We start from the raw sequence: 21,399 nt of genomic DNA on the forward strand, positions 1-21,399 counted from the left end.
TTTCATTTGACATATTCAAGCCATATTATCATTTTGTGGCACTGTGGTTGCTATTGTAGAGACTTTAATAAAATTGTATTAAATGCTCTAATGGTAATTCAATGTGTTACGGCAGAGTGGTCGCTTGTAGTGATGGACCCAGAGAGAATTATCACCCACCACTCTGCAGTTCCTTTCAACTCTGCAGAGCTTTTTTAATGTTTTTAGTTCATTTTAATTTTTACGGCCACACCTTCACTGTTTGGTTCACTCTCACTGCTCTCCAAACTCCTTTCCAGCCTTGTTTTCATTGAAGAAACTCAGACAAAGCCATTGTACACTACCTGCCCAGCACCAAACAGCAGACAGATGCTTAATAAATGCTAATGAAATTGTAACAGGTTCACCATAACAATTTTATACAGTGATATTATACAAAATCTTCTTGGAGGTATCTAATTAGCTGCACTGAAATACATCTACAGAGAAACTTTTGCATGTGAGAATAATGAAACAACATTGACAAGAAGGGAAAAAAGAAAAGAAAAAGGTCTACTGTGATGTATTATCAATCAAAATAATGTTTCAGGTCACTTTATGATGATTGTAATTTGGAGTTAATGAGCTTAAAGTAAAACAAGAATGATCAATGATACGCCTTTAAGTCAGTTCATCATTTTTGTCACTTTATTCACAAAAATGTTGAACAACATCATAGATCTTGATTGAGCATGCCTCAACGTTTCTTAAGACTCCAGATCTGAATGCCTATAATAATATAGGCATTCAGTAGTGATGGACTACTTTATCACCTCTTCCTCCAGAGGAGCCTTCATTTGATCAGTCCTCTTCTGCGTCTGACTGGCTCACATGTGTCCCATCCTGCTGCAGCTTCCATCCTTTATTACAGATCTCTCTCCTTCTATTCTGAGTGAGAAAAGAAAAGTGGATATTATATGTCGGTCATTTTGAACCACAGTAGTCAAAAGTTATCTGCTGGAAAAGCATGTTCCTAAATCCATCCACTCAGTATCATCCTCATGGTCATTGTTTTTCACTTCACTTTACTTCATCATCTCCACCAATCCCCAACCCATTTATCACTGAGGTATATTTAATACAGGTACAAATGGGTTACAAGTAAATAGAACAATTTAAACATAACAAATGCAGATGTTTCTGCACAAGGCACGAAAGGTCACTGAATAGTTTGAAAGAAGCCTTCACAATCACCAGATCTCAACACAAGTGAATCTGAGTTAGAATCACTAACCTAAAGACTTCATCTCCATCTTAAAGTCCTTGTTATATGACTGGATTCTCACTTGAGTCACTTTCATTGACTTGAACATAAACCAACTGTTGTTTTATGGTTCTGTGGTCATATGCACCTCAAACTGTACACAAACTAAGAGCCAATGCATTTCAGAGTTACTATTAAGGAACTGTTCACTCTCTCTGTTTCTCATCTCCTCACCTGTAATGAGTAGACAACTGATCAGGGACCTTTTAGTGTATCTTGGCAACAATTATATGAGCTAAGAAGGCAGGAGTAGCGAGAAATGGAGAAAAGAGAGAGAGAGAGAGTGTGTGTGCTAGAGAAGAGGGCCTACTCTGCAGAGATAAGATAGTATTCTCCCTTCGTGCAAAATGAGTTCATTAGGGGGGTGAGAGACAGCCATAGCTGGGAATCAAGGTATCTGTACGATAAAGGGCGGGAGCGACAGATCGGAGGGAAAAAAGAGTTTCATTTCCTGTTCTTCAGAGGCAGTGGCAGTATCAGGGAATCAGCAGAGAGGCTGGGTAGAGGGGGGGGGGGGGGGGGGGGGGGGCAGACAGAGAAAGCTAGAGAGGTAAATGCCAGGATTTTTCTGTCAAATAATACAGAGTGACCCTCTGGATCACTGTCAGAAAACATTCCTGTAGAGAACTGAGGGGAGATACACAGAAAACGAGTTGAAAGATATGTCAAACTCTGCTGCACTCAGAAAAGTGGAATGTCAAAGTGAACTCCAGCAGTGATGTATTTAGTTTTATCACAGCGCAAAAGGCATGAAGGATTTCTCAAAATGACAGCAACAACAGGTTTGAGAAAGAAAGTAGGAATATACATGCTCTCACAAACACAGCACCCAGGTTAGCTTGCTTAAATTAATATAAGAAAAGGGGTGGAAAGTATGATATGGGAATAACAGATGAAATGAGCTGGAGGTCTTGATAGACACCTGATAGTGAGAGAGGCTGGCAGGCAGCTAGGCCTGATGCTGAGATGACAGGTACAGCAGAGGTGGAGGGATACGATGGCTGTGCTGCGCTGTTTAATATAGATCTGCAGCGATAAGGCAAGACAGAGAACACAGGATGTGTCCGTCAGTCAGGGGCAGGGAGCCGAGAGGAAATTGCCACAATAAAGCACACATGCACACACACGCACACACACACACACACACACACACACACACACACACACACACACACACACACACACACACACACACACACACACACACCCACACACATATATATAGGAGAAGCCCCCGACACACAAATCAGTGTGTGGATGGATCCACAGAGATGCAATTAAACCAGAAAGTTTCCTTTTTGAGTTTCATTTTCAAACCCTCACATACCATGAGGAAATGAATGCGGACAGCTGGAACAACTTCATGCAGAAATAATGACTTTTGTAAAAAAAAATTTCGCTGGCTCATGATATACTGTACTCTGGCTACATAATGCACAACTGCACATCTGTTGTAAATTGGCAAACTGCTCAGATGAGTGCGAGCTGAAGACACATTCAGCTTTCCCCCCTTGTTCTTGAGTGTGTGCGCGCGCGTGTGTGCCTGAGCAATGTTTGCTGATTGCAGATTTCAATTGTTGGATTAATCAGTGATGACAACGAAACATCACGTTGTGCACATAAGTATGGACACACAGATACACACACTGACTGACAGAGAAACATAGCTTGTCCTGGCAGGTTCAGACAGCCAACATTTAAAAGACTCAGAGCAACATATGATGAAGCCTTTGGGTCTCACTGCACGTTGTTGTGTCAGTTTACTTTTAAATCAGTCATAATACAGATTGAACATGATTTTTCCATAAATGAATATAGAGTAATAGTTTTCACATGTTTATCACAGATAAAACATGGCTTACCAGATGTTGTTCTGTGTGCCAAATATGAACTGACAGCTCATTATACAGTCACTGAGGATGCTAATAGAGTAGTTACTCTCTATAAACACAGTAACAGTAAACAGTGACACACAGGGCAGCCCTGATGGACTACACTGCCAACATTCCACAGCATTGCTGCTTGGATGAGAACCTCATCTGCTGCTGTTTAGCTTTGTAGTTTCTTAATAAAAGCATGTATATCTACACAATGGAGGAGACTGCATAAAAGGCCAGAGATTTTAAGGGGTTAACTCACCAAAATCACAAAAAGGGGACTGTATTTTCACTTGGCAATTGAGGAATCTACCATTTTGATAGTGTGTCTCAATTCATTTTCTGGCTTTCAAATATAAAAAGGAATAATTTATGAACATTTGCATGGGCAGATACCACTGGAGGTAAGGAAGAAATCCAGTGAACTCACCCTTTAAAGCACTGCCACTGGATACACAACTATCAAACCAATATATCTCTGGTCAGAACTTTTCTGTTATTCCCAGTTTTCCCAGTAGTAAGAATATGTGAAGTGTGAAGTTTTGACCCTTCAAATTTTATATTAAACATTTTTCCATCTTCACAGTACCCCATGTCTGTTTTTGGATGTAGTATATGGTGTTGTTATATTTTCAGTTTTAATTATGTGTGTTCATGTTCATGTTCCTGACTGAGTATTAGTTAGTAACAGTTTTAAAACAAGCATCAAATACTGTGCAACATGAGACCAACAGATGAATAAAAGAATCACTCAACAGATGCTAGAGGTTATTATTTATTTCCATATATCTTTATTATCTGTCATTTCCCATATATTTATATATCTTTAATCTATACAGGTGTATTTCTCAATACAGTCTTTTATTGACATACATAGATCTTATATAAGCTTGAGAGGTACGAGAGAGAGAGGCAAGAGGGAGTTTACTTCCTTCATAGGATATTTTGGCAGTTAACAAGACAACAGGAGATCACATCACAGACACACGCACACGCGCACATACACACACACACACACATTTGAAGTACAGTATACACACACATCACGGCATGCACACATAAAGGGGCTGAACACCTCTAAACCTTTTTGATCAACTGACAATCATACTGTACGTGCACCGACATACTAACCAGGGTGCACCCACTCACACACACACACACTGACACATGAGTACTAAACACACACACACATTCACACATCCATAAGGGAAGGAGACAGGTATTCACAGGATAGATTACACCAATACCAGACTGACTAGTAAATACACATGTAGATGTACAGTACTTGCCATATTTTAACTCCTGCTCCTACATACACACAGATACATACACTCTCTCTGTTTCTCGCACAAACGCGCGCGCGCACACACACACACACACACACACACACACACACACACACACACACAGGCACATGTGCATACACACCAAAAACTCACTGATTTTTGGTAGAAAGTAAAGAGTAGTAACGCTGATTTTCAGACTATGACACTGGAAATGTTATTAGCTCTGATCCATATTTGGTTTCTATGCAGAATATCACCATGATTAAACAAAGAAAATCAGCACTATGTATCATAATAGTACGTCATATTGAAGTGTGGAAGGTCAAAATGACAGCAATGATACATTCTGAAATAATCTTATCTTTATCTTAAAACATCTTATATTGCAGTTATAGAATGAAAACACATGCTCAACAGGGTGGTTCCGCCTTCTTTTTTTGTTACTGGACATAACAGTCTTCGTTTTACACACACACACACACACACACACACACACACACACACACACACACACACACACACACACACACACACACACAGAGTCAAACACACACACACACACACACACACACACACACACATACACATTCATGTCACCAACAGACAATGCTTCACAGTGTAAGGGAACTCATTGCAAATCCGTCCTTCGTCCGAGATGCCACCAAATAAACACAGGCTGTCAGTCAATACTTAACAGAACACAACTACAATATTGAAACATCTTTAGAAATATAAACAGAACAGATATATTTGGCTTCAGTAACAGATGTTAAAAGATACCTGAATTTTGCTACATATCAGAATGCAACTTAACAGCATAATATGAAAATACAACCATAAAAATGATGTGTGGATTGAAAGTTAACTATCTAAGCTTCCCCAACTGAAATCATTGCAATGTGCAGTATCTCCAGTTTGAAAGCATGTTATATTGTCTACATGAACACTGATTGTATCATAATTTATATAATTGTATAAAATATCTGTAAGACTGTTTAACCTGAAGAAACGGGTGGTCACTAAATAACTTAGGTGCCACATTTTTTTTATAAGAAGATGTGAATGCTGAAAATACTGAAAAGAAGCTCTGCGCTTTGCAGCTGAAGACTGCCGCAAAACTGAACCAACATCAGGAACTGAACAAACCCAAGCTAAACTTAACTACTACAGCCTGGCTCCATCTTACTCCACCTCCATCTCTAGATTTCAGTGTGAGAAAGATGAACAGGTGTAGGAGATGTGTGAAAAGAGGCAAAGACGGTGAAAGGTAGCCCCCTTGTCCTGTAGTTTTTCAGTATGACCAGAAGAGAGCGCTCTAGGTAGTTAGAGCACCACCTTCATTTGGTCAGGGTTTAGTCAGACTGCGTTGGTGACAATGAAGTCTCTGTGTTGGTTACTGCTGGGCTCTGGAGTGATACTCTTTAACAGGCGCTGTGAATATAGAGACAGAGACACACAGAGGGGAAGATAAGAGAAACATAAGATACAGGAAATATACAACTTTTACTTGAAACTGACTAATTAATTACAATGCGGGTCACTATATGCTTGTGAGAACATGTGATGTCCAGTCATGCCATTTGAATTAATTATGAGTATCATCTCAATACATTGTTTGCTGCAGAATGATGTGAAGAAAACAAACACGCGACCTTAGTTCTGGAGAGACACTCCATCATTTTGACCTCGCTCGGTCTCATGTGTCCCCAGGAGTTACATGGACGCTGTCTCTTTTCACTCATATACGCACACAAAACCACAAAGACTGCACGTTGACAACATGTGTCAGTGTCATTGTGCACCCTGGCAGCATTGTCAATATTGGACAAATGCCAAAGAAGGCCTGTTTACCAGCCTCTTTGATGTCCTCTTCCATTCTGTGAGCTCTAACACGGGGATTAACAAGATAATAATGACAATGATGAGAAGAAGATGTTGTGTATTATTATGTAATTTTCAAGGGGCTCGTATAGAGTAACAGAATAATATACTATCAGGAGCAAATATGCCTTAAAATATGCACAGAAAGAATAGAAAGCAACAAAATGTAAGACGCAGACAACTAAAATCTGTCTCTTGACTAAGTGCGGATGAGAAGTTTTACCAGTGATAATGATTTGACGAGCTTTAGTTTGTCAGGCATTGTGTAGTGATACTAAAGTGCTGCTGATGGCGTGGTCTCCTTCAGACTTCACACACTGACTGTGTGTGTGTGTGTGTGTGTTCGTATGAGAGAATGACCAATGTGCCTATTTGAGAGGCCTGTGTAGATTTGGGTGTGTGTGAGTGATGGTAAGTGCGTACTAGGGGAACTGGAAGTTGTCATGACTTCTTTTTCTCACTAATCTCTGGCCTGTGCTTCCTCTGAGTTCCTTTGATCCTGATGATCTCCAGTTATGTGTTGTCAGGAGAGGGTAGACCCTGACAGTGCACGTGAGACGGTGGGAGGGCAAAAGAAACAGAAGCAATCTCTGTCGTTGGACAAGTGTCAGTGACAGAAGAACAGAGATCAGGAGAGGATATGGGTGAGAGGGAGAAGGACAGAACAAGAGAATATGTGGAGGAAAAGAAAGGAAATGCTGTACCTGTTTGAATGTGCCCTTGGCACTGAGCAAGTGGTAGACCATGTAGGCAGGCACACAGATGAATGAAGACACCCCAATACAGTAGCCCAGGACGGTGGTCCATGGAGGGTAGTGGTAGTGAAACAACTTGACCTCTGGAGGGAAGGCCAGGAAACTGATGATGATGAACTGGACACAAGATTGGGAACAAAAACAGAGATCAGACTCAATTAGAATCAAACATCAGGATAAATATGCAACAACTGGATGTTGTATGAGTGGCAGTGACGACAGCAGACATGCAATAAAGTAAGGATATATGCTACAGTGAGGAGAGTGGCATGTGAGTGGCTCGCAAGCATCACTTTATTTAAGTAAACCACAGCTGCTCCAAGTTCTGTATCTTCAACTGTACCAGCTGTAACTTCAGGTGCTTGTACCAGCTTTTGACACAACTTAGCACCCTTTTAACTGTGTTAGCACGACTTGTTTGTGTGTGTGTGTGTGTGTGTACATGAGCCTCACCAAGAGAAAGCAGGGACAGATGGCCACCCAGCAGATCCTCCAGAACCAACCCGGGTAGAAACCAAGCATGAGATAGATGTCATTACAGAAACGGTTGGTACCTGGAACACACAGACACACAATCACTACAACTACCACAAGATCATGATTGTACTAAAAACAATACTGTACAAATTAATCAGAGACATGCAGCGCCAACTAGAAGGAAGGCATCTTTATCTTGTGTCTGCCTGTGACTAAAACTACACAAAGAGCTGAGAAAGTCAGTACCATAATGCACAGATTTATTCATGGGCATTTTTGCCTTTATTTGACAATATATGGCATAGAAGCCGACAGGAAACATGGAGAGAGAGAGGTGAATATGTAGCATAGCAGTCCCTTGCCAGAATCGAACCAGGGATGCTGCCGTTATGTTGCCTGCACGGTAACCACACAGGCGTTCCGAGAGTTCATTTTTGTGTCGCACTTTCCCACCAGTATCACCTCCAGCATTGCTGTCAATGAGGTCACAAATGATCACCATCATCATTACAATTACCATCATTCCTCAAACTTACCATAGAACCAGGAAACAGCGATGACTTCGAGCAGGACCACAGTGATGACTGCAGGACCTGTGGCGTACTCTTCAAACAGCTTCACCACAAAAGCTCCTCCCTGAAATGAGAGAGAGGAGGAATTTCTGAAAAGCTACTTACTAATTGTGCAAATGCAAGAGGGCTTCCTCTACGAAGTGTAAAGACAATGATTAGGCTAATATGTTGTTTTATAGAGCAGAGACGCATTAGTCATACTTAGTGAGGGTTGGAAATAAACGGATTACTGAGACAGCGCTAATCTGATTTTAGCTAATTATTAGCTGCAGTTCATTACATTACCTAAAATAAAACAGTAAAGCCTAAAACACTTTTAACAATATCATGTTTTTATTGGCTTAAAATATATTTGAGTGGAAATTAGAGGTATTTTTGAAAAATCTAACAAAAAATAATTTAGTCCATAGACTTTACTGATGGGCATGAGGATTGAGAAGAATATTGACATTGTTATAGCAACCTGTATACTAATGGTTTTTTAACTTACATTTGTGAGTGTGGAGAGAGCCCCCAGGTAGCAGACACACACAAGGCCAAGGACAAACCATTCTCGTCTCTTAGCCAGTAAATTGGGGAACTCATCAAGCATAGCTGTGATCACCCCCTCCAACCCTGCAAACTGCAGAGATGAATGCACACAAGAGAGACAGAAAGAGATGGAGACAAATATAAGCAGAGAAGAACTCATCAGAAGACAAAGAAAACTCAAAAGGAAAGCATTAAGACTGTGGAAAAAACTTCACAGATAGAAATGTTACATGTTATCAAAATGTTGCTAATCAGCTGTTGAATCTAATCAATCCAGTAGTAGGATTACACTCTTCCAGCAATCCATTCAACCCTGAAGAAAAACATCCTTGAGTATCACGGCTTCCAGAGCAAAAAAAAAAAAAAAAGAGCAAAAAGAAAGTTTAGCTGGCACAGCATGAGTCCATGTACATCGACCCGTTTTTCAGTAATATCCTTAGTCATAAAATCCAGGAGCATATAGCAAACCCCAATGCAGATTATACACTGATTATCAGTCCATGATAAGAGTCTTATGGGTCTCTCCAGCTGGCTGCCGCAAAGCAGATAAACACATGTTTACGTGGGCAAGATCACCACACAACAGTGATATCAAAGGTCCTATCACATTGATTTTTCGTCTTTTGTTATCCAGACGGTGAGGACAAATAACACCCAACACAGCGAGTACAACAGGCAAACACAGGTCAGGCAGATATGGCAAATATGAAACCTCTGTTTCTAGGTGAGAGTGCACACAAGAGCTGGGCACTGGGCAACAACAGAATCAGGTAGATTACAACAAGGAGAGTGGGGCATGTGAGGATATATCAAACAGAGCATTGACCTGGCTGTTGTAACGTTTGGACTACAATGAACCAACTCACCGTGCTATCCAGACCCAACATGATGATCATGAGGAAGAAGATGATGGCAAAGAAGGTGGCAGCAGGCATGTTTGCTATGGCTTCTGCATAAATAATGAATAACAGACTGGGACCTGGAAAGAAAGAGAGAGTGGCAGGATGAAAGAGGTTTTTGTAGATACTATTTCAGTTCAATCTGTTGTTTTAGTAAGGAATTGTTGGTGTGATGTCCTACCAGCATCCTTTGCTACAGCATCCACATCCTGGTGCCTCATCTCAGCCATGTAGCCCAGTACAGTAAAGATGACAAAGCCCGACAGAAAGCTAGTCAGGAAGTTCACAGAGCTGGTGATCAAAGCGTCTCTGAAAGGGAGTGAAGGGAGTAAAGTTTTAGACTTATTTGCCAGAACTGCTGGAATCTTTGCAGGGATCATAAGTGTGTTAAAATATCTCACTTGTAGCAGTTGTTGTGAAACGGGTTGTAGCTGGCAAAGGCAAGGAGCACGCCAAACCCCGGACCCAGAGAAAAGAAGATCTGAGCTGCTGCATCAATCCACACCTTGGAGAGTGAGGGAGAGAGGAAGGTTGATGATCGTGAATGACAGGGAAAAGAGAAATTGAGCAGGATTGGAGAAAATGATGTATGTTAAGACAACAAGTCTTTAAAAATAAGAGCAGTATGAACATTTCAAATGAGGAGGAATCAAAGAATGCCATGCTAGATTTTACCAACTGACTTACTGTAGTGCTGAGAAGTTTCTCCCAATCAGGTTTGAGATAGAAAACCACGCCCCTCCAGGCCCCTGGCAGAGTGGCCCCACGGACGAGCAACACCAGGAGGACCAGATAGGGAAAGGTAGCAGTCACCCAAACTACCTAATGCAGAAAAAGAAATGATTCACTTTACTGCTGATGAAGTCGCACTCAGTCACAGTGCTCATGCTCAAATATCACTGTTTGTAAAGTAATGGGAACACTTGTTGCTGCTGAAAACAGTTGAAATATAGACAGGAAACATGAGACATCAAACAAAAGTCTTAATCTCTTGCCCCCAGGATGCCTCTGTAGATACATTTTAATATACAGCCAAATGCTCCTTTTGTAAAGTGTTTGGAATAAAAGATCTGCAGCTGGGGATGTAAAGACAGCCATGGATGTAAGAGGAAAAAGTTAAGATCATGTGTCACCAACACCAGCTAATGTACTGTACTGTGAAGTATAACAGCATCACATTGATCCTGTCTATCCTTTCATTGCTCTATCCCTGATATGACTGTTTTCAACATTAAACTAAATGTATTGAGCAGAACTGTTGGGAGTATTATATATTGGTCTTCAAGGCCTGCCTGGTCTTTAAGGGCTTCGTTTTTCGAACCACAAACCATTTAACTTTGAGACTTCCTCTCTAACCAACTTTTCTGTCCATGATAATGAATGGTGATGAGGGTGATGAATGAAAGCAGAACAACTGTTCTTCTCTCTGCCTCTCTGCCTCCATCAATCCATCCATCCATCCACTCTAACTGACACCCCCATCAGCCATGCAGGCGCCCCTTCAGTTACCTTTCCAGACGTCTTGACTCCCTTCCAGATGCTGAAGTAGACGATGGTGAAGATGAAGAGCAGGCAGAGGGCCAACTGCCAGCTGACAGAGCCCAACTGGTGCAGACCTTCGGAGAGGTGGACCTGCAACACCTGTCGACTGTAGAGAGGAGATGGGGCAGGAGGGATGTTGGGGTTGAGAGGTGAGGTCGGAGGGGTGCGAAGAGGGAAGACAATGGAATAAACAACAATTACAGGGTGAAATTGCATGACGGCAAGGAAAAGTAGACAGGGGACAGGGAGAGTCGTGGGAATCAAGGAAATGTGTAAAACATTTCACAAAGTAAATGAAGAGGAAAGGAAAGGGAAGGTAAAAGGAAGGAGAAGAATGCAGAGAATAATAAGTGGTAGAGGAGATAAGGGAAAGTAAGGATACAAAAGACAGGGTGAAGTGAAGGGATATTGAGAAATTGGGAAGTAGAGGAAAAACATACATGATATAGAAAAGAACAGCAAGACATTAAGGAGTAAAACACAGTACAAAGATGAAGAGAAATATAAAAGTATACAGGGAGAGAAGGACTACTGTATACAATTATGGTTCAATATGCTCCTGACATATGATGCTGATAAATATTGTTAAATGGGCTGTAAGGAAAAGTTCACCTACAGCAAGAAGATGGAGAGACCAGACAAAACAAGACAAAACAAGAGGGCCTTGACTGACTTTAGGTCTATGGCAAATACTGTATATGTCAATAAACAAAGTTTACACAAGCTAAAGTTAAAAAAAAAAACAGAGGGAGGCTGAAATGAACAGTGAGGTTAACATCTGGTCACAGGTTAAACACACAGAGCTAGGACGATAAAACAGAGGCGTGATTTATGTTGAAAACAGGAAATTCTGGCGCCAGACTGACTTGTGGAATTTGTTACTTTTAAACTTGAATTAGGAAAAGTCAACTATGGATAAACCCTGAATCCTTCTCAGTGGGACGACAGACACGGTCTACTGAGCAGCTGATAATATTGAGCCTTTAGAGTCCCAAAACAGTCAAGAATAAATAAGACATTGTTATGACACAGCTATGGTTTTAAGTTACTGCAAAAATAAAAAATAAAAAAACCCTACTTGACTGTATTGACTACCCTCATTTTTTTTACACCCTGGCTGTCTCTGATAGTCATTGTGTGAACGACACGCTAAATACTTCTTAATTCTTTTTTCCCCCTCTTGCATTCACAGCCATTTCTCTCTCCCTTCTTAAGTTAATTTGAAAGCGCCCGGAAAACTTTACAGTGTGTTATAATATCTATTCAAACAAATTCTTCACTAGTCAACAGAAGTGAAAGTGGAACAAAACTGGGAGAAAGATTTATTGCTTTTCATCATTTCATTTAATACTTCTACATGCTTTTGGCTGACTGTCCATTGATTTTCTGCACATCAACACATACACTATATTGCCAAACATATTGGCTCACCTGCCTTGACTCGCATATGAACTTAAGTGACATCCCATTCTTAATCCATAGGATTTAATATGACGGCGGTCTACCCTTTGCAGCTATAACAGCTTCAACTCTTCTGGGAAGGCTTTCCACAAGGCCACTTCCTGTGGCCATGGAAGTGATTGGAACACTTGATTTCAATTATTTGGCAATATAGTGTATATTGTAGACTATTCAGGTTATTTTTTTAATACATCAGCTAAATATTACATCTATCTTCATTTGTTTTATCAACTATACTGGTACAATTTGTCAGCTTTGACTTGGGTAGCAAATGTAATATTATCTGTGAGTTGTACTTCTTTTAGTAGGTCACACCTGAAGCATCCCAGGTCAGGGTTAGGGTTAGGGTTATCATCATCAGATCATGCATTGGCAAAATATATAATGATTCTTGTGCTAGAAATGCTGCAATGCCTTCACATCAGTGCAGGGGATTGGAGGTATATCTGTGAGGGCTCTTAAACACCAGAACCAACCCTGTAGTCGCTCTATGAAAGTAATCCTCCCCCCTTCACTGGACTTCTCCCTACTGTGTAGCTCTCCCCCTACGCCTCTACATCGGACTTACATGCACTTACGTATAGAACTCCTCGGCGGGGGAGGTAGAGGAGTTGGTCCACGACACATTTTTGTCGGTGTACATGTAGCTGTGGCAGTTGTGTGTGTTCCACTCGTTGGTGCAGGTTGACCAGGGCAGGGTGGACCGGAACGACGATAATAGGTAGTACAAGGCCCAGGCCATGATGGTGTTGTAGTAGAATGCAATGTAAAGGGCTATAATGCAGATGGCAAAGCCTATGCCTGGAGGAGTGGAAAAAATAGTACAGTTAAAAAAAAGTATAGTAAATAAAAGAGCGAAGAAAATGTATAGTATGTATATGTTTTTGTGTGCAGTATGTGACACAAGTCACTCACACCATCAGACGTCAGTGGTGGTTTTAATCCAATTCAAGTTCCTACTGGGTGACATTTCTGAAGAACAATAATTTACATACTATCACATTTCTGAGCATCTGGCATTTGGCGTAGAAATGTGACGATTTCCATAACAGAGAGTCAGTGCATCTCACTAGATGCACAAGAAGCTATGGATGCTCTTCAAGGCAACAGCACTGAGGGAGGTCAGGAGGTTAAATGAGCTGTCTCTCAGACTGCTGTCCCTTGAGCTAGCTGAAGGCTTGACACTGTCCTTCTTTATAGTTTCTGTTTTTTTCTTGACTGCCAATTTTCTCTCATGTTCTCTTCCCTACACCTTTTTTTTTTTTTAAATCCAAGCTATTACTGTTAATCGATTTTTCCCTCTATTCTGTTCTCTCTCCATTCCCTCGGTTACCTTTGAAGATGGGACAGACGTATTTCCAGATGGAGATGCAGCCGCTGCGGTGGAACTGTCCGAGCGCCAGCTCCATGTAGAAGAGAGGCACACCTCCAAACACCGCCATCAACAGGTAGGGCAGCAAAAAGGCACCTGGGTACAGAGGTAATTTGGAGGTAAGAAATGAGTTAGGGAAAGGGAGAAAAAAATGCAGGGATGCATGTGGGGAGGAAGAAAGAGAAAGAGAAGTGAGAGGTGAATTATTGGAAAGAAAGAGTTATGTAAGAGTGGTAAAAAGTCAATTACACTCATGAGAAACACTACGCATTCACGCTCCATCTGTCATCTCAGTAGTTCTCTCCATAACTCACAGTCAACAGAAGAACATTAAAAAGCACTCTGTAAAAATCATTAAATATTGTGAGCACCTCGTATTTTAAATAACCCGACTCCTTTCAAAAACAACAGTGCATATTTTCCTAGTTTCATATTACTCTGCATTTAAAGTGATATGTGGACATTTTGTTTTAACAATGACATATTAGGACTACTGCAATGTTGATTTAGCTTTTTGCAAAGAGAGGATGGAGCTCTTATTTATACTATGACATGAAAATGTACAAAAGTAAGTGATGAAAGGAGAATTAAAGACCAAATACAGAGAAACAGAGGAGCAGGAGCCAGATCTTTGGACTATCCAGCTTAATGTGCAGAATTGATAACACATCTCTCCCTTTCTTTCTTTCTATCAGATTATCAACTTATTTTATGTGCATGCATGTGGATCAGTGTGTACATGCGTGCGTGTGTCTCTTTGTGACATGAAAGCAAAGATAAGGGTTGATTGAGCAGCTGCCTGGGAGACAGGTTATTAAGCAGGGAGAAAGAGACTGAAGGCGTTCTCATAAAAACCACAATTAAGACTGTTGCCTCTATCAAGTGTCTCCCGGTCCCCATCTCTACCTCGCTATGTGAGCCACACACAGAACACAGGAAATTGCAAGATTTTATTATTGCAAATTCAATAAAAGTGGAAAGGGAGGCCCTGTTTGCTGCTAGGTGAAGATCGTGTAGTAGCAGAGCACAAGCAGACCACACAGACTTTGAGAAAACATACAATAGGCTTAGCTGTTTATAACTTTGATTGTGCAAGAAATAAGCAAAATCACACACTAACAATACACATCTTGCATTCCTCTTAGGTCTGGGCATCTTACTTTACGTGCTCATGATGCAGAAATAATGACTCTCCATCATATTCCATCTTTAATGATAGAAAATGCTGCGGTGCAATTCAAACCATAAAATACCCTTTTCTTCTTTCTAATCCCTAAAATCCTGTTTAGCATGGGATCTCATGTATTATCATCTCCAACCCATCCCACTCCTTATCTTCCTCTTAAAAGGGAGATAACATCTTTTGCCTCCTCACCTCCTCCATTTTGGTAGCAGATGTAAGGGAAACGCCACACATTTCCCAGGTCTACGGCATAGCCGATCACAGAGAGCAAGAAGTCCATCTTCTTGCTCCAGGTTTCTCTGGGCCTCTCCAAGCTGGTTTGTTGGACCACCAGAGTCCTGAAGCCTCCCAGTGGCACAGAGGACCCAGTGCCACCTCCTTGTGCAGAAGCCGTACCCCCAGAGGAAGCCTCAGTCCCTGGTCCCTCCCTGGGGCTCTGAGGAGTGGAAGTAGTGAAGCCATTGGACACCTGCTGGCCAGAGCTGGAGTTCAGACTCTTGGGTCCTCTCTCTGTGAGATTGTCAGACAGCATCAGTCTACCATTTTCTTGCTGTGTCCCTTCTTCGTCACCCCCCACCTCCTCTCTCGCTTTGTCCTTCTCTCCTTCATTCTCCCCCTTGTCCATTGTCATCGTCATCATCATGTCTTTTGTCTCCATTGGGTCGTGTGGATGTTGGTGTTGGCGAGGTGGTTAGGGGTGGAGAGAGGTTCTCAGTGATGATGAAGGGAATGTGGCACTGTTGTCTGATATGGTGCCCATGAGGGGAACATAAGGTTTAGGAGAGTGAGGGAACAGTGCAGTGACAGTATTGGGGTCAAATCTGGCCAGAAAAAAAAAAAAGTCCTTCTTGGACAGGTAAAATAGACAGGGAACAGGAGGCCAGAGCTAAAAGATGAGAATGGGGCCAGAATGAGGGCAGGTGTGTGTATGTGGGAGAGGGCAGACTGGATGTAAGAGGAGAGAGATCTGTTTGAACAGGACGGGGCCACCAGAAGAGTTACATGAATTTTGGATCCCCACAAACAGCACGTTGACACTCTGCAACACAGACCAAAGACAGACAAAGTGTTAGTCAGCTTTAAATTATTCTTCACTCGAGAAATTGAGACTCACAGTAGATGGCTCCTCGGCCAGATTTGTGAGACACTGGCAACCGTTTATAGACTACGCTCGAGCCAAGCTCCTGACTTCCACACCTATCCGAATATAAGTTTACAGGCAGCTAGTAACATTTATTTCTGGTCCTGTTTCTATCTCCATGTTTTTTTTGGGGTTGTTTTTTTTTTCTTAGCCCATCTCAATGGAAAACTAATTTAATTGATATTAATTCTATTTAGTGTAACGGCCTGTTTTGTTTTTTTGTTACGTGGTTGTTAATATTTGAAAAAGCCAATAAAAATATGTTGACAAAAATGATTCTTCAGTGACCTTATAAAATTGATATAATTAGTCTTTCTGTGTTTCTTTATGGTATAAGTGTTCAGACTATGATGATGAAATATGGCTGAGCCCAAATGTCAGGTCTTGTTTTGTATGAATGAATGTCCAAAAACAAAGTGTACCAACTGAGAGGATTGTGCTGGGACATGCCGATTTACTCATGCCTCTCATTTCATGCTACGTCTCAGTTGCATAACCTGTTTAAATGCTTATCTGATCAAAGCCATATAATGGGGAGAAATCAGAAACCATAAACAAGCACCAGCAGGCAGGAAACACAAGAGAGAAACCTCAAAAGATAGAAGACAAATGTGGAAATCTTAACATGTAATGATAATAAAGTTCGCTCAACTTGATTGTTAGTGAAGTTCAGAGTATAAAAAAATTCAACATGTGTCAAATATGGAAATAAGTTCTTTGCTTAACAGATTCTTGTATTGTGAAAAACACTTAACAGACTACAGATTAGTAATAGTAAAAAATGCATTATTCTTAAGGTTTTTTTTTTGTCTTTTTAATTTTTCCTCTTTAACCAGGATTAAAATTAGACGTAATTTCAAATATAATTACTAATATCATTTCAGTTATTTAAATGATGGGCAAGAATAAAAATCTTTCATAATTAAATGTCCATATATAATTATTATACTGTACGCTTGATGAGATTTAAACAAAAGACCTATTATATATATATATATATATATATATATACATACATATATATCGAAGTCTACATGAAGTATATCTTTTACATTGACAACTTACTTCAAAGTATAGACATTCCATTTTCAAGAGATAATTCACAAATACCCAACATACAGCCCAAAAATGCTATCACATGAGTAACGGGTCACACTGAGAGGGCCATTTAAAAGAGGATTAGATTGTTTATAGTTTTAGCTCAATTAGTAATGAATGCCAGAATGTAGGAAGACTCAATTTACATGGAATGCCATTATCTTAATTAAGAACGACTGTCGGGCAGTTTTACACGGCATGACATTCACTCCACACTAACATCTGACTACCACGCAACCCTGTCATGTACCTGAACTCTGAGGAAGACAGGCTCACATTCTGTTAAACACAAACACTTTTTTCCCAGAAATACCACACTCATAATTCCTGTTGGAAGCAATCATAAACTTTTTTTTACAAATACAACAATGACTTCATTTCCATCTAAATCTTAAGATTCTGAAAGAGTCTGAAATAAGTACAGTGCACTCCTTCTGAGTCTGACAAGTACACTTCAAGATGCTTTAGAAGCTTAAAAGTGAGGGAAAGCTGGCAGTTGCTATTTGACCAGTGACGACTGAAAAGAAATGTGAGGATAAAGTGAAATGTGCATTCAATTTAATCTTGAAAAAAATGACAGAATCACTGGAAAATGTTATGTTCTCTGCAGCGGTCTAAACAGTTATCCATCCAAACTCTTAATGTGCCCCCTGTCGCACTGCCTCATGATAGAAGGTTGAGAAAAACAGATATTGATAAATGACTTGGTGAAATATTAAATCTGACCAGCATGTGCACAGATACTTAGGGGCGGGACATTTTTTAGATGTTACATAGGCAATCCATAAAGTTAGGTGAGCCATTATTAAAAGACCTACCCATAGTCCAAATAAAAATAAATAAACAAATAATGGTATTTTTCTCTTTTACTGTTCCACCAAATAGACTTTAATAAATAAAAGGGAGAGTATGATGATTGCATCAAGATTTCCAAAGAGACACGCTGAAAGAAGAAATGTGAGAAAAATAGCAATGTGCCATTATAAACCAACCCAAACAAGAAATAAAGACACTCTTTTGAAACATCTGTTACCTTAGTAAACTCCACTTAAAGGTAAGACAAAGCTTAAGCCACTTTTGATGAAAATAAACCAAAGTGAACAACAAATGTAAAGATACAGACTGTAAAGTTTTTTTTTATACCAGTTCACATGCATCCATACGTTACCTTTTGAGATGAAAAAAGGATGACAAGTATAACCTGTGGCAGCTGAAACACACACAAATAGCAGCAGCGGTAACTTCTACCCAAAACTTCAAGAATCCTGTGGTATTTCAAAAACTTGCCAGAGAAACAGTGTGCACCAGCACATCAGGACACCGTGTTTGCCCATTGAGCTCTCAAACCTCTCTCATTTCTCTCTCTCTCTCTCTCCCTCCCTTGTTGTCCCTCTCTCACCACACACACACACTCACACACACACACTTACACACATGCCACGCTCAGAGACGCACAGACATATGCGGAGATGCATGCGTTCAGACAGAAGATACTGTATAAAAGCTGTGCGGGCTCAGACTTGCACACTTTGAAGTTTGATTAGATACATACAGTGACAATACGGCAATCAGCAAATGCACTATGATCATAGCAGAGCTCTCACACACACACTCACACACACACTCACACCCACACACTGCAGTCAGGGGAAGTTCTATCCTTGAGCAGTTCTGTGGCAATGTGGGGCGCTGTGTCAGGGTGCTACTCGCCATCCCCTATCTTGTGCATGCACACGCGTGCACACACATACACGCTCTGTTTCTCCTTATGCTCTCATATTGCTTTCATCCTTCAATCTAGAGCCAGTCCTCCCATTTTTTCTCGTTTACTTTTCAAGTTCTTTCCTCATGTCATCATTGTACACACCTGCCATGGAGAGATTAGACTTCTGCTGCTTTGACCCCTGTCTCTCTGCATTTTTGAGTCACGTCCTGCTTCTTCAAACCAGCAGCTTATTTTGACATCATTAATTTGGATGTCAAAGGATAAGGCATAATGCTTTGTAGGAAAACAACAAAGACAGTTATTTATTTTTTTCATTGATCTACTACTGTAGCTGCGTTCATTGTGAAATTGGCTGCAGAGCTTTGGTGATAAAACACAGCTATTTTTTGTGCACTTAACACACTGCACGCGCTACATGTGTTACTACAAGGTCAAGAGTCTAAGTGCCTGAATCATCTTTCTGTACTCAGTGCAAGGCTGTGGTACCACTGGGCAGTTCCCCACTGCATGTAGCCCAACATTTCCTCGGTAGCTCGACTCCCACAGGTTATTGCTGCAATTTCCCCTGGTTAAGTAACACTTAAAAATATGGGTGTTTTATATGTAGATAAAGACAAGATACATCTGGTACAAATTGTCAAATTGCAGAGTAAGACCTTTTTTTCCCAACAGTCAATATTCAGTTTAAAAGAAAGTCAGGAGATGCAAAAAAAAAAAAAAAAAAAAGAACAGAAAAAGTCCTTGTGTTGTATTTTGACTTCACCTCATACATCATTTGCATGTCAGACAGATGTCTGGACCGACACAAGCACACACATTTTTTCACACATAGTAATGTTGCATAAGCTCTATTTGCAGTCACACGGTTGAGTAATTCTTATTGTGAAATGTATGCATGAGGAATTCAACCATATTTCATGAAGTTATCTGAAAAAACCTCATGATGAACAGTATCAGCTCAAGAGCTTTTACCTCTGAAATCCCAAATGGGTGCCTGCTCAGTGTATCTCGTACTCTAAAATTACTCATAAAGCTGCGGGCTCTGTGCCAGCTTTTGTAACTTGGCTGTTTTTAAACACAGACCAACACCCTATGGTCTGGGGTATAGACGTCAGGAATGGTTGAGTAAAAATAATACGCTTATCAGAGCCTGCTTTGGCAACTCTCAGGGGTTTTCCTTAATAGTTTTGGACTCTGGACAGTTGTAGACTTCCATCTCTATTAGCCAGCTTTCCTTCTTGGTAAGATTTAATCTCTATAGCCATCTATCTAACTGTCACGATAAAAAATATTTCCAAAAGATTTGAGAGTTTAAAAAAAGTCAGATAATGATATTAATGTTAACAACATTTTTGATAAGGACCCCGCATTTATAGTTGAAAAGTGCTTTTTTGTTTTGAGAAACTAAATTGCCTAAAACATATCTGTCTGCCTGTCTGTTGCTATCAGAGGCATTTCAAAAGACAAATCATCAAATGTATAAGAACAATGAATTTGATGACACATAAGAAGAAAACAAAGGAGAGAAGAACATTTTCTCTTTTGGCCAGCTCTTGAGGCATGCCTGGTCAAAACAGACACATCATCACATATTGCAGATTCATTTTTGAGTCCCACTGTTCTCTCACAGGACCACGCATGTGTCGCACGTGTGGCGTTTCTTTTAATTAGTTAAACATGTGAACATTTTCACAAGAGGAAATGATCTCATGTTGCAAGTCGCTGACCCCGCACTCTGATGGAACAGTTCAAGCAAAGTTTTAGATTATTTATTACTGGCTGCCCAATATCTTTTCAAATATTAACTCTATTAACTGACCCAACCATATGGCTGATTCTTGAGTTTATCTTATCACACTACATTTAGTCTTTATCTTTGAGGAACAACTGTTTTTAGATTAACTGTGTAATGTAGTTAATTGTTTAAATAGAGTACTTTTTAAAAATAGTGTAGTTGGTTGTACAAAATACATTTACTATACTAAACATGCTCTCCCAATGTTATGCAAATAAGATAATTGTGGGGGGAATTTACTTTCTTGATTGTTTCAGTTAATTCAGTGGTAATGTGCTTTAACTCAGGTGCCATGGTAAACATACAGTTGGAGCACTGTCTAATTCATACACTCACACAAACCCACCTAAACATTTGTTCGCACACATAAAGCAAAGTTACGCTCTCTATCATGAACACAAATATGCATACAGATGCAGCAGAGAGGTTTTGTTCCGTATGTTTTCATCTGTACTTCATAAGTCTGGGCTATAGTTTCCCATTCTAACCCAATATCATGGCAACTTGAACTAATTGAAAAA

The 21,399-nt window shown here is 40.3% G+C and overlaps 1 protein-coding gene across 1 annotated transcript; it reads right to left on the reverse strand.

Moving 5' to 3' along the window:
• Positions 1-3,921: 3,921 nt before the first annotated feature.
• Positions 3,922-18,713, reverse strand: slc6a4a (solute carrier family 6 member 4a). The gene is made up of 14 exons (XM_062418802.1): positions 18,526-18,713; positions 15,311-16,157; positions 13,897-14,031; positions 13,142-13,364; positions 11,070-11,208; positions 10,248-10,382; positions 9,962-10,065; positions 9,742-9,869; positions 9,528-9,640; positions 8,621-8,752; positions 8,095-8,194; positions 7,535-7,635; positions 7,031-7,198; positions 3,922-5,876 (listed from the first exon to the last, which is right to left on the reverse strand). Exons 2-14 carry the CDS (start codon positions 15,774-15,776, stop codon positions 5,802-5,804), a joined length of 2,019 nt encoding a protein of 672 aa, XP_062274786.1. The 5' UTR covers positions 15,777-16,157; positions 18,526-18,713; the 3' UTR covers positions 3,922-5,801.
• Positions 18,714-21,399: the final 2,686 nt, after the last annotated feature.

Source organism: Scomber scombrus, chromosome 5, assembly GCF_963691925.1.
Source record: "Scomber scombrus chromosome 5, fScoSco1.1, whole genome shotgun sequence".
NCBI lineage: Eukaryota > Metazoa > Chordata > Actinopteri > Scombriformes > Scombridae > Scomber > Scomber scombrus.

Coding starts and splice junctions, on each gene's coding strand:
- slc6a4a (XM_062418802.1), bottom strand. CDS start 15,776: ATGGAGACAAAAGACATGATGATGACGATGACAATGGACAAGGGGGAG. Junction 10,383..11,069: donor GAGTCAAGACGTCTGGAAAG/GTAACTGAAGGG, acceptor TTTCTGCATTAG/GTAGTTTGGGTGACTGCTAC. Junction 10,066..10,247: donor AGAAACTTCTCAGCACTACA/GTAAGTCAGTTG, acceptor TCACTCTCCAAG/GTGTGGATTGATGCAGCAGC.